The sequence below is a fragment of the Mya arenaria genome, chromosome 6, assembly GCF_026914265.1.
Source record: "Mya arenaria isolate MELC-2E11 chromosome 6, ASM2691426v1".
NCBI classification, from domain to species: domain Eukaryota; kingdom Metazoa; phylum Mollusca; class Bivalvia; order Myida; family Myidae; genus Mya; species Mya arenaria.
In genome coordinates this window covers 52,103,188-52,128,264 of record NC_069127.1, presented here as the reverse complement: position 1 = coordinate 52,128,264, position 25,077 = coordinate 52,103,188, and the positions used below count along the sequence as shown (strand labels likewise).

At 35.9% G+C, this 25,077-nt stretch overlaps 1 protein-coding gene across 4 annotated transcripts; it reads left to right on the top strand.

Annotated features, from left to right (window-relative positions):
* The first annotated feature begins 1,483 nt into the window (after window positions 1–1,483).
* On the top strand, window positions 1,484–18,628 carry LOC128236682 (uncharacterized). 4 transcript variants are annotated; one of them, XM_052951719.1, is made up of 8 exons: window positions 1,529–1,582; window positions 5,595–5,693; window positions 6,119–6,495; window positions 7,920–7,998; window positions 8,118–8,559; window positions 10,751–10,932; window positions 13,283–14,588; window positions 15,077–18,628. In XM_052951719.1, exons 3-7 carry the CDS (start codon window positions 6,293–6,295, stop codon window positions 14,582–14,584), a joined length of 2,208 nt encoding a protein of 735 aa, XP_052807679.1. In that variant the 5' UTR covers window positions 1,529–1,582; window positions 5,595–5,693; window positions 6,119–6,292; the 3' UTR covers window positions 14,585–14,588; window positions 15,077–18,628. The 4 variants fall into 4 exon arrangements, with proteins under 4 accessions (XP_052807678.1, XP_052807679.1, XP_052807681.1 ...); XM_052951720.1 differs by having other exon boundaries at window positions 1,537–1,582; window positions 5,595–5,703; XM_052951718.1 differs by lacking the exon at window positions 5,595–5,693 and having other exon boundaries at window positions 1,484–1,582.
* The last annotated feature ends 6,449 nt before the right edge of the window (window positions 18,629–25,077 follow it).

Here is a 25,077-nt window from a genome sequence, read left to right as displayed (position 1 = left end):
CTTGATTTGAATATCCATTGATATGATCATGTCTTTTGTTTACCGGTACCCATTCTTTCATTGGCTATAAAAAAACGCTGGTTGGCAGAGCTTTAATGTGTGTTCTTTGTCTATTTGAATTAAGGGTTGAACAGACAATGAATAGGTTATGATTGGCATAAATGAAATGAAAAAAAACAACATGAAATATATAACTGACGTTTTATACCATAATTTTGTCCTATCATAAAAAATAAACATACAATGCACTCCTTAATGCGTTATATTATTTTACCGCAGTGTTAATTTGATGGTCTATAAGTTAAGGTAGTACATTTGTACCTCTAAATAATAACAATATCATCACCTATATTGGTATGCAAGTTAGCCCAATTACTACGGTGGCATATAGGTGACATACGTGTGATTTTCCATCTAGTTAAAATGGCCTGCGTATCTTGTACAAACGACTTGTAAACTCGTTTAATCGACTCAGTTTCTCGTTAAATCGACTTAGTTACACCTTAAAAGAATAAGTATCTCGTTAAAATGACTTGTAAACTCGTTTAAGCGACATACCCTTTTCGCTTAAGTTACTTAGTAACTCGTTAAAACTACTTAGTATCTCGTTAAAACGACTTGCTTACCTCGTTTAAACGACTTACCCATTTCGCTTAAGTAACTTAGTAACTCGTTAAAACTACTTAGTATCTCGTTAAAATGACTTGCTTTCCTCGTTTAAGCGACATACCCTTTTCGCTTAAGTTACTTAGTAACTCGTTAAAACTACTTAGTATCTCGTTAAAATGACTTGCTTACCTCGTTTAAACGACTTACCCTTTTCGCTTAAGTAACTTAATAACTCGTTAAAACTACTTAGTATCTCGTTAAAACGACTTGCTTACCTCGTTTAAACGACTTACCCTTTTCGCTTAAGTAACTTAGTAACTCGTTAAAACTACTTAATAGTATCTCGTTAAAATGACTTGGTTCCTTACTCGTTTAATCGACTTACGTATGTCGTTGAAAACGAATTATAAACCTGTTTTAAACGACAAATTGGCCAATCAAAATCGAATATTAAAAATTGAAACGTACCTCAGATCAGCCGTTCTGCATCTATGGTTATGGTCGGTTTTTAGGCGCTTCTGATTGGCCAATTATGTCATTTCAAGTCGTTTTAACGAGATACGTAAGTCGTTTTAGAGAGATAAAAAAACATGTGTGTCACTTCTATAACACCGTAAATAGCAATACCTATTCGCATTGACTGTCCTTATGATACACCGATACGTTTATCTGTCTATCATTGCAAAAACGATTTTAATGGGTTCGTAATACTAAAGTATCAAAGCCGATACCTTCCTCTTAATCATCTTATTATTAATTGATGAGTATCAATATTTTTTCAAACAATGCCATTTGTTGTAGGACATCAGTTTTTTGCATAATTGACAATCGCATAGGCCGTTTTCCAAAAATGTCAAGGTCGAATGAAAATCATCAGAAGTAATCACATAGGATAGTAGAAGTAAATACACGTAGGACTATTTCAGTGTTTAGGAGCCACTGTGCAAGGAACTACGCGAATAAAGGTACACAGGTAAGTTTTCATTATATTAGTATTATTTTTAAAGAAAAAGGGTTATATAAACAATTAATGTATATAAAAACTTAATAATTAGCAACGAGTGTTTGCTTTTCATTACTTTTTTCCCGTCGATTACAAAGGTGACTTAAATATCGTAGGGACGTATTTCTATCAAAATTTATCAAAACGCTGTTAGGCTGCATGAATTAAAGGCTTGCGTCACGGCACTTTATACTGAGTACCATCATCATGCCATTTGGAACTCCCGGTCGGCCATTTTCTATCGAAAACAACCTCGGATATATAGACGGTTTACAATGACAGAAATCTTGATATCTAACTGCGCTGCAAGTGGATCACGTAGTAATTTCAATTAAACAGTAAAACTTAATGACTTTATTCTTGGGATTCTTAATTAGTTATGCATAAAACACGTCAATGGCAATCAATTTAGATTAAGTAATACACAATATTATCTTTTTTTATTTTTACCAACTACTCATACTGATGTACCGGCATCCGTCCAAGGTTGTTTTTGTTGGAAAATGGCCGAGGAGTTCCGAATGTCAGCACGCAGTAGTTTGCGCATGCGTCATAATGCGCAGACAGGAGGGCGGTCAGTAGCTATGCTTTTTTAGAAATTTGACCGATTGTTAAGAACTAAGTTAATTTTAACAACATGATTAACGACATCGTTGTTAACTTTTAAACGCGAACTATTTTTATGATGTTTTAATATATTTAAATTAAACAAGTTTAGCTGAAAAGGTCAGCTTAAATATTGACAAGAACACTGAGATCATAGGCGTATCAATTAAACTTCCAGAGTAGTAGGGATTCAAATGTTAACACCGTTGTAAACTTTAACAAAAGTCCGAACAATCGGTCAGTTGATGGTTTTCACGTAACGTTGTTTCCCTGCCCGGTCATGTAAACACCCGCCGAACTAAAAGCCGAAAACTCGCCAAGTCAAAGGCGAAAACACGCCATGTTTATTATTAGTATTATTATTATATTATCATTATTATTTTATTATTATTATTATAATTACATAAAGCGAAAAAAGTAGTATTAGAATTAGGTCTCGCTACGTCAAGCGAAAACTCGCCATATGAAAAAAGCGATTTGCAAAAACTCGCCACGCTAACTTAAAAGCGCAAAATCGATGGCATGTGTACACGCCAATACTTCGTATTTTTCTTTTGATTTGGTCGCTTTTCACGTGGTATTTTGCAGTTGGTTGATTTCTCTTAAGTATTTATTCCCCCCATCACGCTAAACCCCGCTTTTATTTATTGTTAGTTTATGCTAGATCGTTGATAGGAGTGACCCCTTTGAGAAACGTAAAGAAAAAATATCAATTTAGTTTAAATGTCACTAAACAATTACAGGTCATAAGACACCAAAGCAAGAGTTTATTCCCTGCAAATTACGGGGCCTGAGTTTAATAAGGCATAATGTAGCTAAATAGAGGGCTAAAACATGAAGTGTTTTACGTGATTTTCGCTTAGCGACTTCTCGTGTTTTTGCCTGTCGAGTTTTCGCTCCACCGGGGTTGGCTAGAAACAAATACATTTTTGACCATATATTATAACCTTTGGTGGCCCGCCGCACTTATATAATATATATAGTTACTGACTACGGGAAATGTCACACAAGGTGTCCAGGGTTCACATATATTTAATGTCCAATCAATGTGTGTATGTTATAACAGTATACGAAGTAATCGAACACCCGAATAGTCAAATAGTCGTAGTCAAATAGTCAACACACTGAAAATAGACAATATACAATAATAAATAAATAAATGAGAACTATAATGCTTTACATATCTTACTGTTGTTATTTGATAACAGTTATAACACATCCTTATTTTAATAGTCTCATAATAATGTAATAATGTGTCTAGTGGCCAGTTAACATAAATATGGATAAAACAATAAAACATGATTCAGATTACAATTCATATCACACACTACAATAAACATAGCCTACTTACATATTTATGGAATAAAGTGCCATCAACAATAACTCAGTACAGCATCTCTGGCTCTAACTGTCACACTTCATCTCTCACAGTGCTGTTATAGTCTGAATATGTAATTTACTTGGATATGTCCAAAACAAAAATTCAGAATAAATGCACTACAATGGTTATCATTTATGATAATATCAAATCATAAGTGAATACATACCAAATATAAAATAATCCAAGATCCTTATTAACAACTCATAAAAGAAACTTGTCTTCCACAATGACCTGTTCTGGACAAAGGCACAACACACAAACTCGTACATATATACTGCTATGTGATGATTCGCCATTTTAACATATCCGAAGATTTTACGTTCATCGAAAAATATTCTCAATTCCCTTTCATAAGGAATGGAAGCTGAGGTGCAAATATTTAATGATGTTACGTCATTATCATTATACACGTAATAATAATGATAATAATAATGTTACAGTAGTAGTAGAAGAACAGTCACGTAAAAATCCGCAATGCAAAAACCCATTACGCAAAAGCACGAAAAGGCGCCAAGTCGAGGGCGAAAACGCGACAATAATATATCGCCAACATGCATTTCCGCAACAGTATTGGTTCTTGTTTTTGCTATCGATTAGGTGGAATTTTTCCTGCAGTTTTGTGGGATTTTGGGTGACAGGGCGATTTGTTTTGTTTTTCCGATAACTTAATGGCTGAATTCATCCATTACATGATGAATAATCACACAAATAAGAAAAACGATATAATGGAAATTGATTTCTATAAACTGGCTATAATGTTTTCGTTTTATTATTTTACTAGTTCCCGAGTTGGTTTGGTATAAGATAGAGGTCTATCCCAGAACGAGGCTGCTCGTCGTACGGAAAGACCTTCCATTGGCTCATTACGCCATATTATTAGGAATCCATCTAATATCACATCGTTTCACAATATGAAGGCAGTGGAATTATTCGATTTTGATTTTTGAATGTTCATAATGTATTACCTTTTTTGCTATATAAAAATGGGGAGTTTCAGAGGCTCATTTGGGGAAAATCAGGGTCCGCCGCGGGTACTTGCTACGTCAAAGTAGGATTAAAATGCCTTGGCTATTACTTAAGCGAATGATAATAATAGTTTACTACAACTACTAAAAGATGTATTTTGGTTATCGAATATTCGAATATTCGGTCGAAAGAATTACCGAATATTCGAATATGAATTTCAACCCTAGTTTTCAAAAATATTCGTCAATTAACCACTAAATCTACCCCAACTCAGGTTCTATGTTCGTCATCTTCGATTGAAACTTGAATGTATTAATTTTATCGATGAAGATGTATATACGTTTGGGCGAAACTGAGTAAAGTAATAATGCTGGATTAAAGGCGTCTTTCATAAGCTTATAACGGATATCATTTGAAAATCAGATAATTGCATGACCTGTTGATTGGGATTAATTGGTGTGCTCCCCCACTGTTATAAAAACAAACGATATTAAATGTTCCATTGTGTATTTATCATTGAGCCAGATCTATAATCGCCCCATAGTTTCAGAAAAATATGCACAATATCAAAATTATTAATTACTAATTATGAAGCGATTTATGAAATAAATACCTATTATAATATAGGTATAATAGGTATATTTATTAAGTTACCACAATTAATTGAGAGCCTTTGTTATACAAACAAACATACAAATCAAAATCTATATAATTAGTAATAATAGTAATAGGCAGAAAATGATATAAATACTAATGTATAGTTATCACATACGAGTAAACTGTAACTATATAATGTATTATTATTTAAGTCATAAAGTTTGAGTAAACTTATACGTCTTGAATTGCAACACACGCGCCGTCAGCGTTTACGTTTGTGTCATTGGAATTAAAAAACACACATTCTTTTCGCGATTGTTTACAGCTCATGATTTGAATAACTGGTGTTATCCCCTGTATGCCTTTACATTTTAATGTAGGCCAATGACAATCGAATTTTGTTCTAATTTTCTGTTCATTACCTTTACGTAGATCGAGTATATTTCAGTCAGTCTGCAAGAGACAGCATTGTTGGATACACACGATCGTTGAGTAGATGACGTGGGTAACCGACGACGAGGAACTGATAAAGTAACATAATGTATTAAGGCATACTAATGTCTTGTCAAATATGTTGTGTACATACCTTTTTTGCACCTGACGTATATAACATTTCTTCCAAAATTGAGAGTGTTTTGGCTTTTGTTAAAGAGTTATGAATGTCATGATAGTAAAAAGTTATGAAAACAGGCGCCATGGAGTATTTGTGGCAATGACAAAAAAATGACAATTAATATGGTGGCTCATTTTTGACGCTTCGTCTTTTCGCGGCAAAAAATCGAAAAACTAAAGCGCTTGACTTTCAATTTCGAGTGCTCGACCTACACTACAACTCAAGTTTTTATTTTACCGTTGGTCCAGATTTTAGTATCAGACAGGTGTTAATTAATTTTTCATGGTCAATCAGAAAATGATCTTAAAAATAACGACGTAATAACCTTTTCTTCTAATTTCAGGATAAGGCGTAACAGAACCCTATTGCGAAGCGAAATCAACTTACACACGGCTAAGATTCGTGATAAGAAGAATTGGACAAAAGAACTACCCGTTTTTGTGAAAACGTCAACCTTTTAATTTGTGACAAATGTTTAACGACTTATCAATAACACACTTTGGTTTGTGTTAAAAAGATGTCGTCACGAAAGTGTGATACTTGTAAAAAGAAAGGTGCATCAACAGCTGCTGTTTTGTTCTGTAAACAATGCTCCGTCCATTTATGCGAGCATTGCAAAAGTAAACATGTGGGGTGGCTTTCGCAGGCTTTGGGGCTGGCGCGATTGAAACATACTTTTGTTCCTATCGAGGAACATATCAGCCACGAGGCACAGGTTTCGTAAGTGTTTACTTTACTTCTTATACCTTGAATTAAGATAAGAGGTCACACATGCGAGTTGCCTTTTTTATATTTATGTAAGACAATCATATATGAGCCAGGCTGCGAAACATTACTTGTACTGGTATGTGTATGAATGTGTTATTATTTAGCACTGCGTTATCCAGGTAATTGTGTTTTAAGTTAAACCAGGCAAAATACCTTTAACTAAACTGCAATGTGTCAATTTCGCAGCCTCTTTGATATACTTATATTATTTACTGCTGTAGTTTCTGTTTTTTACGAGCATGCCAACTAAATTAGAGGGTTTGGTTGGAGTGGTCTAGTTGTATAGGTGTGGGTTCCACCACCACCAGGTGTACCTTCTATTGGCCTTTAAAAATCAACAGCAGTACTGTGATGTACCCCAAGAAACGGAATCGAGCGTGATTCTATAACCTGCCAGCTATCGTCACAATTGAGCCGAAATAAATGCGTAAAAACTAACTGTATTAGATAATTATGAGGTACGGGAAATTACTTGAAATGCACTTAAATGATAAAATGACAGGGAAAATAGTACATTTAGAACGAAAGACATACTTTACTTGCATTCTTATGTTGAGAAAAACATCGGCAATCGGTTTATAATTAAAAAAACATACAAAATATTCGTACAATCAAAATACATACTATGCACTGCAGAGCATAGCAGTATATGCGACATCTAAATTGCGCAGCAAAACGATACTCGAATATCATCACTATAAGCCTACAGCTATTTTAAGATGGCACAGGGCTGACCAATGATGTCGACCCATCATTGAAAGCTTCCGGTTTTAGCTGGTTGGAGCCATCCATTTTTAGGCGAGCAATAAACACGTGGCACTTGATTTAACGTTTCTATAGTAAGAATGTTAGAATTTCAAGTGGTTCTGGGTTGACAGCTTACAGTAGTATGACCACTATCATACAGATCAGCAACAACGATTCATTTATGTGGATTTTTGTTTAATTCATTTCCCCTTAAAACTGATCTCAGCCTCGGCACGTGCAGGCATGCTGAGATATCTTCGACATTAACTACCCAATTTTAAGGCATTTTTTGGCGGCATGTTAGACTATAGGAGAACATTGTACGAGAATTAAAACGGTGATGCAATGACGTCAGAGATGCGTCGATGGTTGCGTAACGTAGGGAATCGAGAGACCCAAATTACAAGACCGGTCCCAACCTCTACAGAAAAGTTGTTGTCATTTAAAACTGTACGAAAACCGCTAACAGTTCTCATGTCAAAATAGCATTAGCTTTCGAATCGCTTATCTACTGTATCACTTCTATTTGACATGGCAAAGACAATTAGTTCAAATAGAATATTGTATTTTGGTGTGACTGTTTTCAAGTGTCTCGACTATTCATTGTTTACAGATTTTATATTTAACAGGTCAGACGCCGATGAACAAGACGCTGTGAAAGTCGATAAACAAGACGCTAAACAAGACGATGTGCCGGTTCACAACCCGGTATTAAAAAAATAATATAAATATATCTACAGTATTTATTTGTAATTGTCTCATTTTAACATTTATTTTTACACAATGATTGGTCACCTTGTTTATATACTCTAAATGATTTTTCAAAGCACGGCCGATTAAAAAGAGAACCAGGTAAGCCACAGAGTGTCGAAACTACTGCAGAATCAGTATTACTTGCTTGGGTTAAGCCAACCGATAAACGTGCAGGCGATTTATACCAAGTTAGATATATCGAAGTAAGTAAAGAGAGAAAACCCCGATGGGCTACTTTTCAAGTTATGTTCAACACAGAATGTGGAAAAATAGATGGACTGAAGAGTAAAACAACCTACCAGTTTGTCGTTAGAGTTGTTGATGAAGAAGGCGAAGAAGGACCAAAAAGCGAACCAAGCGATATTATCAAAACATTTGAATCCCTTGGAACCCGGCTTATCAGACACTCGAAAGTACTAGAACAAATGAAAGACCATCCAACGACGTACCTCCCTGCGGTGCAGGAAATTAAAGAAGCCAGGAACATAAAAACAAAAGTCAGGAAGTTTGAAATCGGTAAGTACGAATTAAGGAAATATGGACTTTATCTCGTAGAACATGTTATACTGTAATATTTACACCCCAACTTCTATTCCTTAAATGAACTGCTTTTCGGCAATTGCGTTCATCAATCGATGAACGCAACATCTTCGGATATGTTCGGATCGTAATTCATTGCATAACAATATACATGAAAGCTACTGATCTTGTTATTGGTTGTATTGTGTCTGCAGGTCCCGTAAAATATAGATCAACATTTTTAAAATTGTTAGTTTATTATATTTGAAATATATTGGTACCAGAAGTGTTTCAATTTTACGTTTTAAAGTGATTTCAAGTGGTTGATCTTTTCCCGAGTTATTGTGACGTCATTTGAAAAAATGTTTCCGGTTATAGTCGGGTCGTTCTATTTACAGAATGGGTAAGAACGGATTACTGAAAGGTTTTCTTAAATGAAATGAAGTATTTTTTAAACAATTCTTGAATGAAATAGTGATCTATTTGTGTAAATATAAGGAATAAATTGCGGGGTTGATGTTATTATCGGGGATATGAACGCAATTGGGTTGGTCAAAGTACGCGTGGAGTCCTTCGGACTCCACACACATTGACCAACCCAATTGCGTTCATACCCCGATAATGACATCAACCCCGCAATTCATTCCTTAAATAAAGACTAACGTTGAAAGCAATCATCGGAACGATTAGCTTGCCATATGGAGGTAACGTCGTTAAAATGTAATGTAACTTTGCATCTCAAATTAATTAAAGGACGGTAGTTTTTGCTATATGACCAGTCAAAAGTTATGTTGGCGGTCGACAGTTATTTTACTTTATTTGGTACCAAATTATATTTCCTTTCTTTTCTTTAACCGGATACTTAAGCATAACAGGCAATTAAATCCGTTCATATATCAGTACTTTTTAAATTGAAAATCGAACTGTGTTGCAAATTTACGCGGTTTGTACTTTATTTTATTAAACAGGATACCTTGTCAAAAGAGAAGTCACTCGGAGATTGTATAGGGGACAGTGTAATTTGTTCACAGTGCAAAAAATTATATAACTCTTGGTCACTTCGTTGCAACGTTCTTTCCCTTTGTTTATAGAATTTATAGAATTTTGTCAGAAAAAATGTTTGTGCAAAAAATAAGTTGGAATCTACTGGAAGGCATTGAATGAAACTTTGAAGATTGATTTAGTTTTGTTCACTTTCATGTAAAGTTATCTCCTCGTGTATATTGATTTTTTTCAAACACAGCTTGTCCAAAGCATAACTCAGTAATTACTGAATACAATGAATGACACGTTTAATATCGATAGATAACAATGTCCAGTTATTGTGCAGATATGTCAATTTGAGGATAATTTCTGGCAATCTCCCTTTGTAAGTTGTTCGATTCTACTTGAAACAAATGCTATTTAACGGTCAACTTAAAAAAACTGCCGAATGGAACCTATAAAAGTAAAATCATGTTTATCGAGGTCTTCATGTGTATGCAACTGACTGAACTGATTTTCGTACAACTTCAAAATTTAAACACACATAACTGTTTATCGTTGGTTTCTCGTAACTTTTATATAATTATCAGGAAATGGACTCGAGTGTATTGGCTTCGGCTTATTCAAATGTGACTTCCTCTTTCCTTCATCAACAGGCCGAAAAAGACTAAATTCGCCAACGCGTCCTTGTATCGAATTAATGTTCTTGTTCGAAACGCTCGGGAAGTTAGGTAGATTCAAGATAGTTCAGGTATTTCGGAATAATAAGATATATCAGCTTACAACGAGAGGGATTGAAATTATTATTTAATTAACATTTTCACCACGTCAGTCACCGTTTTCGCAGTTTGCAGCCAGATTTTCTTAAAATAAATATGAAACAGCAATTGTAAAAGGCGGAAATGGGTCATATAACTTTACCAGAAAAAAATGAATAGTATGGCATCATCTTCGGCTTTATCTTATGATTGAACTATAATTAACTTACATTACCCAGGGCAAAAACATCACGTATTATTAGAGTGCGCGAGTTTAAGGATGATCTCTTTTGCTGTTTGACAGAAGAACGCGATGAATATTTATAAGACTCATTGTAATGGCTTGCGTTTATTAGTACATAAACACTGTTTATATTTCCAACCAAAGCGATTATAGATTTGTTCAATATTTTAAGTTAACAAAATTGTATGTAAACTCTTATCAGGTAAGCGAGATAAGTTGATCAGCGAAGAAAAAACTATACTGGTTGTTGGAGAAACCGGATGCGGAAAAAGTACTCTGATAGACGGCATGTCGAATTATATCTTTGGTGTCAATTTCAACGATCCTTTTCGCTTCAAAATTGTCACCTTAGAAGCAGAAGAAAAAGAGCGACTCGGAAATCAGGTACCTCAATTCTAAAGTTAAGTTCACACTATAGCTTATTTGTCTACTGTAGAAATTAGTCTTGATAGCAACCAATATGACCCCGCATTAAGAGAATTTTGCTGTCGCGGACGAGAACACCAGCCTGTCTTGGCTTCGTGTTTGACAGGATGATTGTCTTCAGCGATATGCACAGTTTTCATCATTACTTGCTTTTGTTAAGCTTAAGAAAACTAAAGAAGATTATTTTTGTACATCCGTGTTCAGTTGTTTCTGTACTGCGTGGTTTAACGTCTTATGTTAACTCAATTTTCATGAACATTTCACGAACCATTTCAATCGGACGAGAGTATTATTAACTTATATTTGTCTCAATATTAGGCCTTGCTACAAAAGCAAAATCAGAGTATAATGAAAAATTGCTGTGTCATTTTTAAAAAAGCTTGTTCCTCTTTCACACTCTGTTCATTCTTTTGAACCAAAACGTTTCGTTAGTTTTTCCCTTTTTGCAGTTCTTTTAGGGTGGAAAACATGATATCAATAATGCAATTTGGGGCCTTTCAGGCCGTTTACACCACCAGTACTTAGTTTTATTGTGATTTTATCGAAAAATGATTAAGAATTCGATCACATATACTAAACAGCAAATCTTACTTCATCGACACAATGAGACGACACTTAAAGCAGTACAATGTCGCGGTAATCGAGCTTGTAAATTACTGATCTGAGATTTTATTTTGTTTGAAAATAAGTAGTTGTTAGTCGACTATTCGAAGAATAAGGAAGCTATACTTCTCGCCACGGCGTCGGCGTCGAGTTGGCGTCTGCGTCTGTGTCCGGTTGAAGTTTTAGGTAATTTGGCATTTCCACTTATAACTCCAATACCCTTCTTTCGATTCACTTAGAACTTCACACTGTTATTAACGACAATCATACAATTAGGCTACATCGATTCATACTCACCCTAAATACAAATGTTGGACCCTGATTGATTTTTCTTTTTTTACTTTTTATTGCTTTTGACAGGCACATTTATATATATTTTCAACCAGAAACTTGGTCATTTGAATGACGTACGTTGTTGTTCTTGTTGCCGGCCGGAAGACGGCTTCGAACACACCTTGTGTATTGATAATTTTCATTGGATCGCGTTTTGGCCGCATAGGGTCAAGGCCACTGTTACTAAAAATAGGAAAGGGGCTGCTACTGAATACCTTTAGTTAGGTAAGACACATTTGGACTAAACTTGGTATATTGGTCAGTTTATGGAGACCTTTTATAGGTTTGCGTTTTGGAGCACTAGAGTCAAGGTCAACGTCACTGTTACTAAAATTGATAACCACATGTTTAGGGAGTGTTATATCATACAAGACCTGTTGAATGACTTAAAACGCTTTCTTCACTCAAAAATTATTATAATTGAACTAAATTCAAAAAATATTGTATTAGAAATAAACGTCGAAAGAAATTAAAGCTGCATTAACTTCATAGTTATACCTAAAAACAGAGAAACAATTCTTAACTGCGGCAATTTTGAAAAATACTTATGTTTTCGAATCAATATTGAACGTGAAATAGCTATTATGAGAGATAAACTAATTGTCAATTTGCAAAAATGGGCTTTTCTTTTATAATTAACAGATATATAATACATTTTAGAAGGCCACTTTGTCTCTTTCTTTTTATTCCAATCTTTTTGGGGTATTTTCTTTCTTTTGTATTGTTTTTCGCCCAATCCCTTTTTTGTTATATATATCGAAAATAGCAAATCAATTGTTTATTTCATATAAAAGATACTTTAAAATATACATTTCAAATGTTTTCGACGTGTAGCTGTTTGAAGTGCTTTTTGTATACGTTTGAATAAAAAAAGATAACCTTATGGTACTTAATTTCTTATGTTATGGTTGACATATTGTGACCAAACTTTGTATGTAGGAAGAGTTTATTGAGTATAAAATGTGATTGCATTTGAGGCCTTAGGGTCAAGGTCACTGTTTCTGAAAATAGAAAAAAAGTTAAAACTATATCCCACAATGAAGGCTGAAGATCTTCAGTTAATCTTTGAAAACCTGGCTTTGTCGCATTGCGGCGTTTCTTGTTTACTTTTTAATTTGACTGTTTATTGCTTTTGACAGGCACATATTACATCAGATTGTTATCTTTATTAGGAAAAGCGGCATATAGTCGAGTCGCTATCCTACGACAGCTCTTGTTATCCTTTTGTGTACCACGTGACTGTTTTGTTTTCTCGTAAAGTGAACTCAGAATCATTCTACCGATTTCGCTTAAAAATGGTCCTTTTAACAAATTTACAGCATATTTAAAATAATTAGATTCCTATCAAAATTAATTTGTTTATTTCTTGCAGGCATTATCACAAACAGACTGGATTTCATGTTATACTATTCACCCACAAAACGGAAGTCGTTTAAAATACACTTTGAATATCATAGATTCTCCCGGATTTGGAGACACTAGAGGTCTCGAGCAAGATCAGAAGATAGTTGACCAGATGCGAGAGTTATTCACTCATGACGAACCGAAGGGAGTGCAGAATATCGACGCGGTTTGCTTTGTGGTAAAAGCCTCAGATTTAAGATTGACATCAATTCAAACCTACATTTTTGAGTCAATCATGTCCCTTTTTGGGAACAACATTGAGGAAAATATATGTACGATGATAACATTTGCTGATGGTACAAAGCCCATGGTGTGTGCTTCCCTAAAAGAATCCAAATTGCCCTTTGGGGAGTACTTCACCTTTAACAACTCTGCATGGTTTGCTGCAAATGAAAACACTGATCCAAATGACATGTCATTGTCACTCTGGAATATGGGAATGAAAAGTTTCAAAGAGTTTTTCAACCAAACAGAAACCTTCAAAACGGAAAGCCTTCAATTGACAGGCGAAGTTTTAATCGAACGATATAGGCTGCAAATGACACTCAAGAACTTAGATGTATACACTAAACTTGGTTTGGCAAAGGTCGACCAGATCAAATGTGAAAAGAAGGCTTTTGAAGATGCAATCAACGACATGGCAAGACACGAGAAATATACTGTCACAAGGAACGTCGTAGTACAAATAAGAGAGGATCCGGAAAAGGGGTTTATAACATTTTGTACAACATGCCAGGTTATGTGTCACGAGGATTGTATTTATGAAAACAACGATGACAAAATAAAGTGTTATGTCATGGATGAAAAACACTTTTGCACAGTGTGCAGAGGGAAATGCTTTTGGACAGCACATAAAAACTTCATACCCTCGGTTTATAAAAGTATCACCATAACAGAAACGGAAACCCTTGAAGAAATAAAAGCTAAGTACGAAGAAGCGGTCAAAAGAAAACTCACAAAAAAGCAAACAATTAAAATCATGAAACATGACCTAGAGAAACTTGTTGAAGCAATTGAAGGTATGATAAGAGAAAGTCAAAGGTGCCTCAAAAGGTTATCTGAAATTGCACTTCGACCAGATCCATTGACTATGACGGACCACATACAGCTGATGATAGAGGGCGAGAAAAAAGGTGGAAAACCTGGATGGGAAAATAGAATTAAAGTGTTGGAGGGAATCGCGGACTTAGCTGAACTTCAGCAACAAGTTGCAGAGAGTAAAGGCGATGCTATTCGGGAATTTCTCAAAGTTTATGAATCAATTGTCTAACCGGGTAAGACGTTGAACACTTTATTGTAGTACTAATTTAAGAACATCTGGGACAAACAGCGTCAACCATGCTAGATAGATTGATCATGCCTAGCATGTGTCCACCATCGAATTTTAGGTCAGTAGGTCAAAAGTGAAGGTCATGGTGAACTTGTCAGATACAAATATAAATTCACAAATTTGCCAAGCTCTATTGGTTGGTTTGTCGCGCATGACATGTTGTGTTTTTTCCATCTCAAAGGTCAGGTCAAAGTTTGAAAAAATAGTATCTCAGCCATGATGTTTACCTGAGAACGGAATTCAATCTTTATATATTTTAAAGCATCACTTAAGCGTCTGATAAGTCAGATGGGATTTAAATCAAACCTTTTATTTTAAATATATGTTTTATAGTAATCCTTCCGAAAAGGCCAATTCGGGAGAATTCGTCACGCTTTTGTTATTGTATTATTTTGACGGTCATTTTACTTGATAACATGTATTTGTTTTCAGATATGTCATTGTGCAAAAGGATAGATCACTGATCGAGGAACCGGTTCCAGACATTGGTTGTGTTAAAAATACTGTTTTATCGACATGGAAAGGGAAACCATCTATTTGAATTCAACGCTATGACGCAAGAAATTGGGGATTTAAAAAAAAATGTTCGCTGTATTGCGAAAGTACGATGGAACGTGTGTATATATCGTTGGTTTGCAACATTTAAACCACATGAGTAGAACTACATAAGTTTGTTAAATGTTTTGCTGTCAGTTTGCCTTCAGATGCGTTTACAAAAATGTATGAGTTATCTGTACAAAGAGTGCGTTTTTAAACAAAAGCGTGCGTTTAATTATCATACAAATAACGCGTTTATCGTACAGATATTGCGTATATGTAACATTCAGATATGTACCAGACGTATCACGGTCATGACATGAATTAGCCACGATTTTCGGGCTGGTCACGTATTTGTGTCTTACATATATGTATCATTTCATTAGGCATAGTGTGACATTACATTTAGAGAAAAGCAAAAATGAAAACATTAACATCATTGATTTAATCAATCTAAACAAATTGCCTTTATAAAATATCCAGTCTGTCAGATCGTAATCAAATGAAGAATTTGCAGAAGTATTTATTTCGTGGCAAATGTTTTTCATTGCAAATTATTTTACGTATGTTTTTTTTTATTATTGTTTTTCCTGTTTGCCACAAAAGCTCAATTTTATCTATAATTTTTATTTACATGTTTTATCTAGTTTACCTTTTGCCGAAAACCATATGTCAATAAATTAGTGTTGTTTGTATTGGTTGCATATGTTATACTAGTTTGTTTTGTTACTTTCATTTCGAATGAGGGAGTTCAACACGGCTGGACCTATAGTCCATCTATAACGGTAGTTCTTCAGCAGAATAAATAGCTAAAGAAGTAAAAACATGCAGACTGTATATGGAAACTCCGACCCGATGGCACCTGCGTTGCCAGGTAACGAGGCTTCCGTAAAGATAGTTCTTCAGCAGAATGCAGGCCACATATTCATGCTTGGTGTGTAAAAAGGCATCGAAATGAACGGTGCACTCTCAAATCATGTACTATAAAATCATATGCGGCTGCACTTCGGCCGTAGAGACGTGAGGAATATTGCAAAAGTCATCAGGTGAACCATAGTACACAGGAAACAAACTTTTACGGCCTAAAATTTAATTACAATGTCAAAGAGGCGTTCATGTGCCTAGGTCATATGTTTCCTTTATTATAATTGTACAAAATGTATTGAGTTTGTTCTATAATTTGTTTTCATAACAGCGTAGCATGTACTGTGTTGATTGGGAAAATAATCTGTATGTGTATCAGAACATTTATCGACTTTAAATTAAAGTTGAAAATCATGAACTCAATTTTAAAATTGCACTGCGGAGTAAATGCGACAAGAAAATAAGAATTTTGGACAAGATCATTTTTTTCATCGAATAGTTTGATGTTTGACTTAAAATAAAGTATTGATTCTACTGAACTTTTATCAGAAGTGTTGAAAAAGACACATGTGGTGTTAGCTCCTGTGTAACACAGTAATGCGAAGATATTGCATATTGAAATTGGTTGTTTCTATTCATTGATTTTTCTGTGTATCCTTGATCATTAAATCATTGTATTTCATGCTTTAAACAGTCATAGGTTTGTGTTTTTGTATACAATTATCATAGAATTGATTGCACAAATGTTCACCATCATATTTCAACCTGTGTATGAAAAAATCCAATTTTGGATACTTATGCTAATGTTGTCATCGTTACTGGTGAGATATTACGTGATACATCCATTATTGCACCTTAAACGATAGTTATACCTACATCTGTTTAATATATATCGATAAAGTATAACTATTAAAGCAACTAGTACTAAGCATTTTTGAAATATCTTTGCTTTCACTAACATTTTGTTTATACTTATTTATTTTAGCTCGATTGTGAGACAGCTGAAAGCTGTTATTAATAACTATCAAATTCGTTTCCAGGGCAATACATAAATCGTGTACAAAATAAAGTGAATACTGTGACTAAGTTACGCTTAGATAACTATGTGCTAGTCTATAGAGAATCTTTGTGAAAATTGATACTATGAATACTTATGCGATAGTCTGTAGTGACATTCGATATATTTAAGTATAGTGGCATGTGATAGAAAATGTCTTACTAATGAAGGATGTCTATACACTTTTTTTCCAAGACTCGTTGATTTTTTATTGTATAAGAAATGGCGATGTATATCCTTTATCATGTACTATAATGTGTGAATTTGTTTTGCTTTGCTTTTTTTCTATGGTGAAAGAGACTGCTTCAATTGCTTTACTCTTTGTCAAATTGAGCTTTCTAGTGTATTAGCAAATGCTTGCATCTAAATACTTTAAAACAAATCTTTAAAAGTCCGTCTTCTCTTTCATGATATTTTTTATTTCCATTTTAAAAGGGTTATTTGATATTAAGTGTGTTTCAAGATTATATATCATGAAAACAATTGTATCACCGAAAACCTTACTCATACATATATTATATTGATATAACGTTAAAATGTAAATAAATGAATAGTGGAAGAAAATTATGTGCGGATCAACTAAAATCGCCTTTTATTCAAATATCTGTGTCCCACCACGCTTCTGTGCCAAGCACCTCGGAAATAAATTTAAGCAAACTTTTCAACTGCGACAGACTTTGTAATCTTAGCAAAACAATGATTAGTAACCGATATTACTCATTATTACCAATATTTGTTAACACATTAAATAAGAAGAATTTCTAAAACTCGTTGAAATGTTTTCTTGTATAAGGAATGTTGGTAACCATTTACCATTACTTGTAATATGTATATATGTTTTGTTTTGCATTTCTACTATGGTGAAAGGGACTGCTTTGATTTTGAGGTTTCTAATTAATCAGCCAAAGCTTGTATCTTAATGCTTTACATAATCATTAAAAGTCCGTATTCTTATTCATGAGAGGTTTTATTTCCATTTTTAGAGGTTTATTCGATATTCGATTTAGTGTGTTTCAGGAAAAAATATCCTGAAAAATTGCATCTGCAAAAACCTTAGTTCTACGTTTATAATATTGTTTTGAACGTTAAAATATAAATATATCATACTTAGTGGATGCAATTATTTGTGGAACAATTTCATTTGAAATTTTATTCAAATATATTTGTCCAAGCAAGCTATTGGGCCAATGACGTCAGAAAGAAACTTAAGTAAACTTTTTAACTTCGGCTAGCTTTGAAATCATTGACGTTCTGCTAGGAGAATTTCGGATAACTAATAACAAGGGACTTTTCGTCGAAGGTACGAACTTTCCAAACATTTAAACTTTCTACGGATATATCTATTACAAAAGCAATTCCTAAAAACTAATTTTGTCAATTCGTTCTAGAAGATATGAATAATACCCAAACTTATTTTGTCCACAAAGAAATGCATAAACTAAATCTTATTATAGTGATTGCAAAACAGCTATCAATTATGACTAATATTCGTAGCATAAGAGAAATTTTGTTTCTGTAATTTCATAATAAAGATCGGACACCAATCTGCATTGTTTTCTATTATCATAACTATATGCGTTTAAAGTTAAACCGCTTAAAAATAAACGAATATCGTAAAGCGAATTTAAATCGGTACAGCAACATTTGGCTCGAATGGCAAACAGCTAAAAACTGGTATGATCCCTCTCTTGCTTGAGGCCAAGAGAACTATTCCCATATGGGAATCGAACCGAAGACCTTCATTGACGCAGAAAACTATAACACTAGATCACTCTTACCTTTGTAGGGGTCGAACCAATGACATCGCCTTGAGGCAGACACGTATAACGCTTGACCACTCTTATCTTGGTTGGGATTGAACGCACGATCTCTCAATGTGGCAGACACCTATAACACTTGACAACTCTTATCTTGGTGGGGATCGAACCCACGACCTCTCATTGAGGCAGACACCTAAAACACTTAACCACTCTTATCTTGGTTGGGGTCGAACCCACGACCTCTCATTGAGGCACACGCCTATAACACTAGACCAGTCTTATCTTGGTGGGGATCGAACCCACGACCTCTCATTGAGGCAGACACCTAAAACACTAGACCAGTCTTATCTTGGTGGGGGTCGAACCCACGACCTCTCATTGAGGCACACGCCTATAACACTAGACCAGTCTTATCTTGGTGGGGGTCGAACCCACGACCTCTCATTGAGGCACACACCTATAACACTAGACCAGTCTTATCTTGGTTGGGGTCGAACCCACGACCTCTCATTGAGGCACACGCCTATAACACTAGACCAGTCTTATCTTGGTGGGGATCGAACCCATGACCTCTCATTGAGGAAGGCACCTATACCACTAGACCAGTCTTATCTTGGTGGGGGTCGAACCCACGACCTCTCATTGAGGCACACGCCTATAACACTAGACCAGTCTTATCTTGGTGGGGATCGAACCCACGACCTCTCATTGAGGAAGGCACCTATACCAGTAGACCACTCTTATCTTGGTGGGGATCAAGCCCACGACCTCTCATTGAGGCACACGCCTATAACACTAGACCAGTCTTATCTTGGTGGGGATCGAACCCACGACCTCTCATTGAGGAAGGCACCTATACCAGTAGACCACTCTTATCTTGGTGGGGATCAAGCCCACGACCTCTCATTGAGGCAGACACCTATAACACTAGACCAGTCTTATCTTGGTGGGGGTCGAACCCACGACCTCTCATTGAGGCACACACCTATAACACTAGACCGGTCATATCTTGGTGGGGTCGAACCCACGACCTCTCATTGAGGAAGGCACCTATAACACTAGACCAGTCTTATCTTGGTGGGGGTCGAACCCACGACCTCCCATTGAGCCAGACACGTATAACACTTAACCACTCTTATCTTGGTGGGGGTCGAACCCACGACCTCCCATTGAGCCAGACACCTATAACACTTAACCACTCTTATCTTGGTGGGAATCGAATTCATGACCTCCTAGGTTAAAGTGGACACATACACCAATAGATCAGTGTCAACCTTTGGGTTCCCCACCGTGTTAAAACATTTCGAGAGCTGTAGAGAGGGAGAGTATGTCCTCGATTCAGTCGGCTCTGCCCCGGGGCTTATTGTTTCTGTATATACTTTTATTGCAAACTAAAACTATTTAAACTAAATATTATTCTTGTCGGAAAACAAAGTGGCACACATAAAACAATTGGTCAATATGTTTTCTATCGATTTTGCTCGGGTCAGAGGTTTCATTTTGTATATACTTCTTGGGAAATAACTTTAAAAACCATATCTGATTCAGATGTAATAGGGTTATTGTATTGTATTTGGAATTTATCTAGTTTGATCCAAGAATCCACAAATGCATCCGTTTTTCGTTGCTTCTGTTTGTACCAACATGCGAAATAAACCATTGAGTTTGTACTTTTTAACAATAGAGGCAACTGTTTTATGAACCAGTGTCTTCTGACATGTTTAATTATATTTGAACAAATGGTCGATTACCCGCCCAAGGGCTCATTTTTTCTGTGTGTACAATATTTTATAATGGAAAGAATGCCCAAATATCGATGCTTGTCTGGCACCATAACGCGTAGTAAATGTATAAGTAGTGCTTAGCCCAAGTTTTCCAGAAATGGAAAGGATCACCAAGTTCATTTTGTATTCAATTACAGAAAGAGTACCAGAGCGAGATATAGTAGAGAGAGAGAGAGAGAGAGAGAGAGAGAGAGAGAGAGAGAGAGAGATGATTATTCTGAGAAAGGGAGGGGTGATGAAACCCGTGAAGTGGGGACATTTGTTGTCTCTTTCACCCTCCACTTTCAGGACAGAGTCTGTGATGTGAGGACAAATCACTGTCCTCACTTTTACGGTAGTTATTCTGAATAAGCTATGACCGTTTGACGTTTTGCAAAAAAAAAATCTTTGCAGGGACACCAGTCCCAACAAGTCCGTATCTCACTTTCATCACCATAAAATTACATTTCTATTCGGTAAAGTCATTTTAGAATAAAATTGCTGAGGATTTGAGCGGGAAAGCGGACAGAGAGAAGGTGGAAGAGTAAGATAAAATGGAGAGAGAGAGAGAGAGAGAGAGAGAGAGAGAGAGAGAGAGATGATTATTCTGAGAGAGAAAGAGAGAGACACACAGAGAGGGAGGGAGAATTGAATCTTACAGATTTATTAATATATGCGGGCTTCCGGGTTGGCAACAGTCTACGTACGTATATTATTAATAAATATTCTATAAATATATGTCTTATAACCATAACAGTACTCTTCACATGTGTGTTTGGTCATTTCAATGAAAGGTGCGAAGATAGTGTCCATGAATGAAAAAGTCTTATTCTAAAATGACATACCTACGACTCATAATTAAAGATATTTTAATTTGAAGTAACTCTTGAAACATGAAAAGTGCTTTATACTTAGGAAACTGTAAATTAACTGCTAGATTTTCATCCCCGCCCGCCCCCGCTTTTTTCCGCCGCCCAACCAATCTTATTGACTCTAATTAAAGGAGAACTGTTTCAATCGTGTTCGAGGTTTGTCTAGAAACACACATATATATATATATACGGTCCCAGTCATATAAGAAAAATTAAAAAATATAAAAAAATAAACTCTAGCAATTAATTTATAATTGCCTTATCTTTAAACATAATACTTTACACAATATTTTTTTTTTCAATTTTTTCATTTTTTTATTATTATCATTTTTTTTTTATTTATCGGTATATACCTAATTTCTTATCCAAAACTATGATCTTGAAACATGATTTTTTTTAAAAATTTGAAATACGGTCTCTTATCGGTATACATTGTTTTTGATCCAAAACTATGATCTTCTTTAAATTTGTTAAACTTTGTTGTTGTTTTTTCTTTTGAATTTGAAAGAACTTTAAAAAAAAAACTTTTTCTCTTATCGATATACCTGATCCTTTCTGATTCAAAATTATGACATCTCCTCCGGTTTACAGTAATGAGTTCTCAAAATAAGGCAAAACAACTTTTGAACTACTGACTGCAAAGCTTGATCAAAGTAACAAAGTTCTCAGAGTACTGTGCGAACAGGATATTGTCTTACTGGCCTACCGACCACCCCACAGAATAACCGACATACCAACCGACATTCTGTGCGCATATGCTCAAATTCTTGGAAAGGTGTACACTGAGCTGGTTTTTGCCGTTTCGTGTTTTCACATTACCCCGACGAAAGGGTAAACATGCGAAACAACGACAATTGTACTTATCGTCAAACCACTCATGGCGTATTTTCGCCCGACTACTTGGCGCATATATTTGCACTGTCGCATTTTCGCGCAAATTACCCAACATCGAACAAAAGTAGTGTGTCACACATATCATCATAATTAGTTAATATGGATTCGTATTACTTCATACAGAGATAAAAGATTAGTATCTTCTTCAACATAAATGAAAGAAGTTCTTCATCTTCTGGCTTTTGTTGAATTTTTACAGTCGACAAGATAAACGTCACTAAATAGCAAATGGGATCTCCTTCCACCATATTGACGCATTTACCTTAAAATAGTAACATATGACGTCACGTCACAGTACGTATCCCATGAGCATTAGGACGGCAACGTTATCATTTCGTTGACGACGTTGTTGTGAGTACATGCAAACAAAATGTCAGCAGGAACAAATTGTTTTTGTATTGTTATAAATACGACCAAGGATGAGGAAAGTGGCCTGTTTTCTCGCATACGCCACTTCCTCTCCCGCCAGGTGACAAAACTTCTCTACAGACTGAGAAGCAAAGCCTCCAGGATCCTCATAAACGGCCGGCCACTCGCCGATCCTCCTGAGAACCCGCCAATAGCGCTTCGCAATCTTAACTTCCGGAAACTTCGGAAGATCCGCCAGCAACTTGAAGTTTTGGAGGCCGCTAATACCTCACGAACAGCTGCTCCTACGCCCGACGACGACTTGGAAACGGCAATGACTGGCGACGGAAATTCGATGTCCGACTTTGTGATTCACCAGAACGAGCGGTTAAGTTCAGGAAAGGTGTCCACTCAAGGGGGAGACACATATAACGAAGAACAGCTGAGACCATCACTGAAGCGGAAACGCTCCAGACCAAAAGCTGCAAAAGGAACACGCCAACAGGGCTATGGCTCCCTCGCCGCCGACATTGATGCGGCCTTGAACGATCCACCTGGGGTCGTTGGCGCTCAGTCATGCGATGCAATGACCACATGCTACAATGAACAACCATTACTCTCCAATGCCCCAGCGGATGATAACAGTATTCGATATAAGCCGCCGCGGCCAAAAGCAGCCAAAGGGAAGCGGCACCATGAGGGCGTCTCACCGGAAGTGGATATCGACGACGGACATGAGGATGCAGACGCATTTGAAGTACCAGAAGTTTCTGAAGACTGCAGGTAAATGTAATACATGTACTTAAACTAAGAAAAAATGTTATAAATAAATCGATGTAAAGTTTATTTGTACATATACATCAATATAAAGTTTATAAACATACCTTAAACAGGCAGTTCTTAGTAAATTGAATGAAAACAAATGTATGGACGAACAATTGAGCCATTTTTTATTTAATATCATCAGGATTATATTTAAAAAAATGCTGATTTTTTTTCAGAGCTTCAGTGTGTGTGTTATCTGACAACAGTAAGAACGATGTCGTCTACACTTTCGGAGAGTACGATCATTCAGAAATCACAACATCCGAAGGCGGGCGGAAGAAGCCGCGACCCAAGGCGGCGAAGGGTCCGAGGCGCCTAGAATTATCACAGGTAGTTGAACTCTCTACGGACGAGCTGATCCACACACTCGGAGGTCTGGGTTACGACACCTCGAGGGAACCGAAAACCAGGCGACCCAAGGCTGCCAAGGGTCCCCGGAAAGCGCCGGTGACGCTGCCTTCAACGCAGGAGCCCCTCCCCGACAGAATTCCCGACTACCTCCTCGACGACCAGACCGGAAATGAAGATGTGCCTTCGAAGGCTACCCGACCCGCCGCCTACAATTCTCCTGTTGATGACGATGATTTGTTCAATATTCTACCCTACCTTCCGGAATCCCAACAGAAGTACGCCGGTAACGCTTGTAGGTATTTTTTTCTCATTTTGTCCAATGTAAGATTCGAACTTAATGTATTTCTATAAATAGTTTCAAAAATTGACATATCAATAATCCACTAAAACTGGCATTATTTCTTCTTTTGTCTCATCACTGGCGGATCCGGTGGGGGGGGGGCACCCAGTGCGCATCCCCTTAATATCGTCCAAGTTTATTTTTTTTATTTCAATGCAGGAAAAATAATAATAATAATAAAATACGCCCTAAGTGCACCATTTTGAGTAGAATATGTTAAAAATTATCTCTGGGGTGTACGAAAATATTTAAAAAAAATAAATTATTAATTCCATCATTTTCAGTGAAGACCATTCTACCATGGGACAAGGATTGGGTACCACATTCAAGAAGGAAGAGATGAAGAATGCGGGAGAAATCTGATGATCTACTTGATATTAATTTGAATTTAATGATTCCAGTCACTGCCCAGTGGACGGTTAATGTTAAATTGAGAAAATGTGGAGCATATTTATTTATATGATCTGTAATTGACTTACTGAATAAGAATTACAACGTCTTGTATGATTATAATGATTGGTAGTCCGCTTAGCGCAGTGGTTAGCGCACTCGCACTCACCAAGGCGTCCCGAGCTCGATTCTTTTGTTATAACTTTTTCACAATCGTTGTTAAATAAATGAATTTAAACTATGATATTGTTGACGTCATAAAATAAAATGTTAAATTGAAATGATGATGATGATGATGATGATGATGATGATGATGATGATGATGATGATGATGATGATGATGATGATGATGATGATGATGACAGTGACGATGATTATGTAGCCAATTCTAATATGCATTAAATAAAGAAAAACAATTGGAAAAAATAACGG

Coding starts and splice junctions, on each gene's coding strand:
- LOC128236682 (XM_052951718.1), top strand. CDS start 6,293: ATGTCGTCACGAAAGTGTGATACTTGTAAAAAGAAAGGTGCATCAACA. Junction 8,560..10,750: donor AGTCAGGAAGTTTGAAATCG/GTAAGTACGAAT, acceptor AACTCTTATCAG/GTAAGCGAGATAAGTTGATC. Junction 10,933..13,282: donor AAGAGCGACTCGGAAATCAG/GTACCTCAATTC, acceptor TATTTCTTGCAG/GCATTATCACAAACAGACTG.